Raw genomic sequence first — 3,417 nt, 5'->3', positions numbered from 1 at the left:
TATTTTCCACTTCATTTTAATGAACACACTCACACATCTTGATGCACGAGCACACTTTAGTTAGTGTATCAAAATAATATACTGTACATGCACAATTTGCATATGTGGTGTTGTGGTGACATGTCTGGCCTGCATTTAACTTTGCATGATTTGGGGAGGATCTTGATCTGAAAGGAAGCAAAATATCTTAATCGCCTTTTGTATTGCTCTTCGCGGCTTAACCGGTGTGGATTCTATGCACTCCTATGCATGTTCTCCCTCAGGGACATATAGAGCGTCCACAAACTCCTTCGCTTTGTCGATGCCATTGCTGAATTGTTCACCAATAGTTGGTCTGAAGCGTCGCTCATAAATACTCAGGGCGACATTGCGGACCTTGGCAGCAAACTTCTTTATTTCAGTCTTCACTGCACTGCAAAATCAGAAGAGAAATCTTATTTAAAGATACAGTATATCCCAAGGTAACAGATTTAACACCTCCATTTGTTTTGATGTATGTGTAACATTTTCGTTTTCAGAAATTTGATTGACAAGTACAGCTTCACTTACTTGTAAGTCTGGGTGAATTTTTTGACCTCAGGTAAATCTCCCACAGATGATGTTAGAGTCTGTACATCTGAGTCTGATGTCATCATCTCCACTACAGGTGCTGTTTTATTCTCTAACAACCTCAGACCTGACATTAACTTCTTCATTATGTCGTCTCTTATTCTTTCATACTTTTCAAGAAGTTCAGTTGATGGGGTAGGGACGTCACACAGACTCATGGAGACTAAAAAATAAATAATAAACCAGAACAGATGATAATTAAGATGATCATTTACTGTACTTATTAATTTGAAGGAATTGTGAAATAATTATTTATATTTTTGTGTATGACCATCAAAAATGTGCTTTGTACGTGGTGGTTTTCAGTAACTATATTCAAAAATTTTATTCCGTTAAAAAGGTCTCACTGCCACAACACCTTGGTGCTGTCAGTCATTATTTTAAACCAAAGCAAAGCCCCTCAGTCAACCAGAAAACTGATGACGCCCATGTGAGGACAAAAGAAAGTGTGTAAATTATATTAGATTTATAACAATCAATGCATACTGTCGGAAAAACGAAAAGCATTGCATTTCAATTCAATGTTTAAATCGCCACATAGTAATTATAATATTTTATACATAAAAAAAACATATAGTACATGTGTGAAATGTTACTGGTATGTTGCCTTACCCTGAAAGACAAGAAGCAGTGCCACGGCATACTTTGCATTCATTGCTGAAACAAGAAGAAACAGAAATTAAATTGGGCAAATCAAAAACATTTCTCTTAATTCTTATCATTAGCAGAGAAAAATACTTTGCTAAAATTGCACTCTGCATGCAAACACAAAACATTTAAACATCTCAAAAAATATATTGAAAAAGCGTCACAAATGAAGAAAATTCCTGCTCCTGGTAAGAAAAAAAAATTACCTGCTGCTGAGTTGGACGAACAGATCCAAGAAGTGACAGTCTTCTCTGATGAGTTATCTGTAACTCGGAGCTCACATCTGGACAGGATAATATAGGGGGGGACTGCAAACAAACGTCATCTGATGAGCAGACACACAACGACACGCACACATGCGCATGCATAATCATGCAAACTCACGCACACACACACACACACACGCACACACGAGAATGCGCACACACACACGTACCTAAGCACAAACACACACCTACACACAAACGAACGCATGCACGCATACACACACATACACACACCCACACACCCACACACACACACACACACGCACACACACACACACACACACACACACACACGAGAATGTGCACACACACACGTACCTAAGCACAAACACACACCTACACACAAACGAACACATGCACGCATACACACACACACACACACACAAACACACACACACACACACACACACACACACACACACACACACACACCCATACACACACACACACACACACACATTCACCTAAACAAAGTTCAGTGTACATGATCCTCACTTTCAACACTGTATGTTGAAATGTGACCGTGATTGTGCAATGTCCATCTGTTTCATATGGTGATAGCCCAGCTGATGCTGTGTGTATTGCCATTCAAATTGTCACTGCATTTTCTGTGTGCCAATTTATTAATGCGGAAAAAACTGAAGATTATTGCTTGCTGCAGAAAAATATGCTCTTAAACTGCATTAACTACTGAAAGTCAAAGTCATTTTGTAATGTCCACCCAGATCAGAGTAAATGATCAACAGGTCAATCACATAGGACCTATCTGGATACACCGCGTTACAGTCAATCCAGTGCACTGGTTTCTGTGTCTCCTTTACAGCTTGATGCCTGGAGATAGGCTGCATAATGTAATATTGTCATTACCTTTTCTAAAAATAATAAGACTTAATAAGCATTAAGTCATCTACTTTATTTTAATGGCAGATTTGAAAATTATATTTATTATGGGCAGCTCGTGGAGGTTGAATCTACTTGAAGTGGTTCAAAGTAGGTAAAGCTGGGAACAGGCTACAGAGTCATGGGTGGCCAGGGTTCATTGACGTATAATGAGGCCTTCATTTGGCCTGTGTGGTTCATTCCGACAGGTGTTGTCGATTGCTGAAGAAGTTAATATAGGTTCTTATGGAAAGGTGTCAAAATGCACAGTCGTCACAGCTTGTTGTGTGTGAGGCCACATTGCCGCAAACCAGTAAGGGTGACCATATTGACCCCTGTCCACTCCCAACAGTGCCAACAAGGGTCATGTGAGCATCAGAACTAACCTATGGAGTGATGGAAGGAGGAGGCTTTGTCATTCCTTTATATAACATAGATGATTGAGTGCTTGTGCATCACTTTCCTGGGGAACACATGGTGCCAGTATGCACTGTGGAAGGAAGTCAAGCATAGAGAAGTCCCTAACTGGTGGATAATGTTCCCTTTCATAAAGCACAACTGGCTTAGGAATGGTTTGTGGAGCAAGAGTTTGAGGTGTCAACTTCGCCTCTCCCAGATCTCGATCCCATCGAGCATTTGTGGGGTGTGCTGGAGAATCCATAGAGTCCATGTCTCAGTGTGTAAGGGGGACCTACAAGAACAGTGAGCACATTTAAGTGTATATGGAACATTGCTGGAATATATGTTTCATAATGAAAGCTGTCAGTCTAATCTATTAGTAATTTTAATTAAATTTTAATTAAACCACCCACAGTAGTCTCAGCACATGACATTTTTTCCAACTCAGTCCCAGTCTCAGTCATTAATTTAGTTACAACAAACAGAACTATCTAACTAATGACTCGTTTAGCTTATGTAAAAAAATTCTGATTTCAGAACAATGTCAGATTAATGTTGATAAATCTGGAGGTAGCTGGAGGTAGCAGAGATGAAGATGCTGAGGTTCTCTTTGGGA

General features: G+C 39.7%; 1 protein-coding gene across 1 annotated transcript; it reads right to left on the bottom strand.

The window, feature by feature from the left end:
* apoa2 (apolipoprotein A-II) lies at nucleotides 1-1,577 on the bottom strand. The gene is made up of 4 exons (XM_068324099.1): nucleotides 1,464-1,577; nucleotides 1,222-1,266; nucleotides 550-772; nucleotides 1-412 (listed from the first exon to the last, which is right to left on the bottom strand). The coding sequence occupies exons 2-4, from the start codon at nucleotides 1,262-1,264 to the stop codon at nucleotides 244-246; spliced, it is 435 nt and encodes a 144-aa protein (XP_068180200.1). The 5' UTR covers nucleotides 1,265-1,266; nucleotides 1,464-1,577; the 3' UTR covers nucleotides 1-243.
* Nucleotides 1,578-3,417: the final 1,840 nt, after the last annotated feature.

Source organism: Antennarius striatus, chromosome 9, assembly GCF_040054535.1.
Source record: "Antennarius striatus isolate MH-2024 chromosome 9, ASM4005453v1, whole genome shotgun sequence".
Classification (NCBI taxonomy): domain Eukaryota; kingdom Metazoa; phylum Chordata; class Actinopteri; order Lophiiformes; family Antennariidae; genus Antennarius; species Antennarius striatus.
The sequence above is the reverse complement of the archived record's forward strand: the minus strand, read 5'-3'. Positions and strand labels throughout refer to the sequence as shown.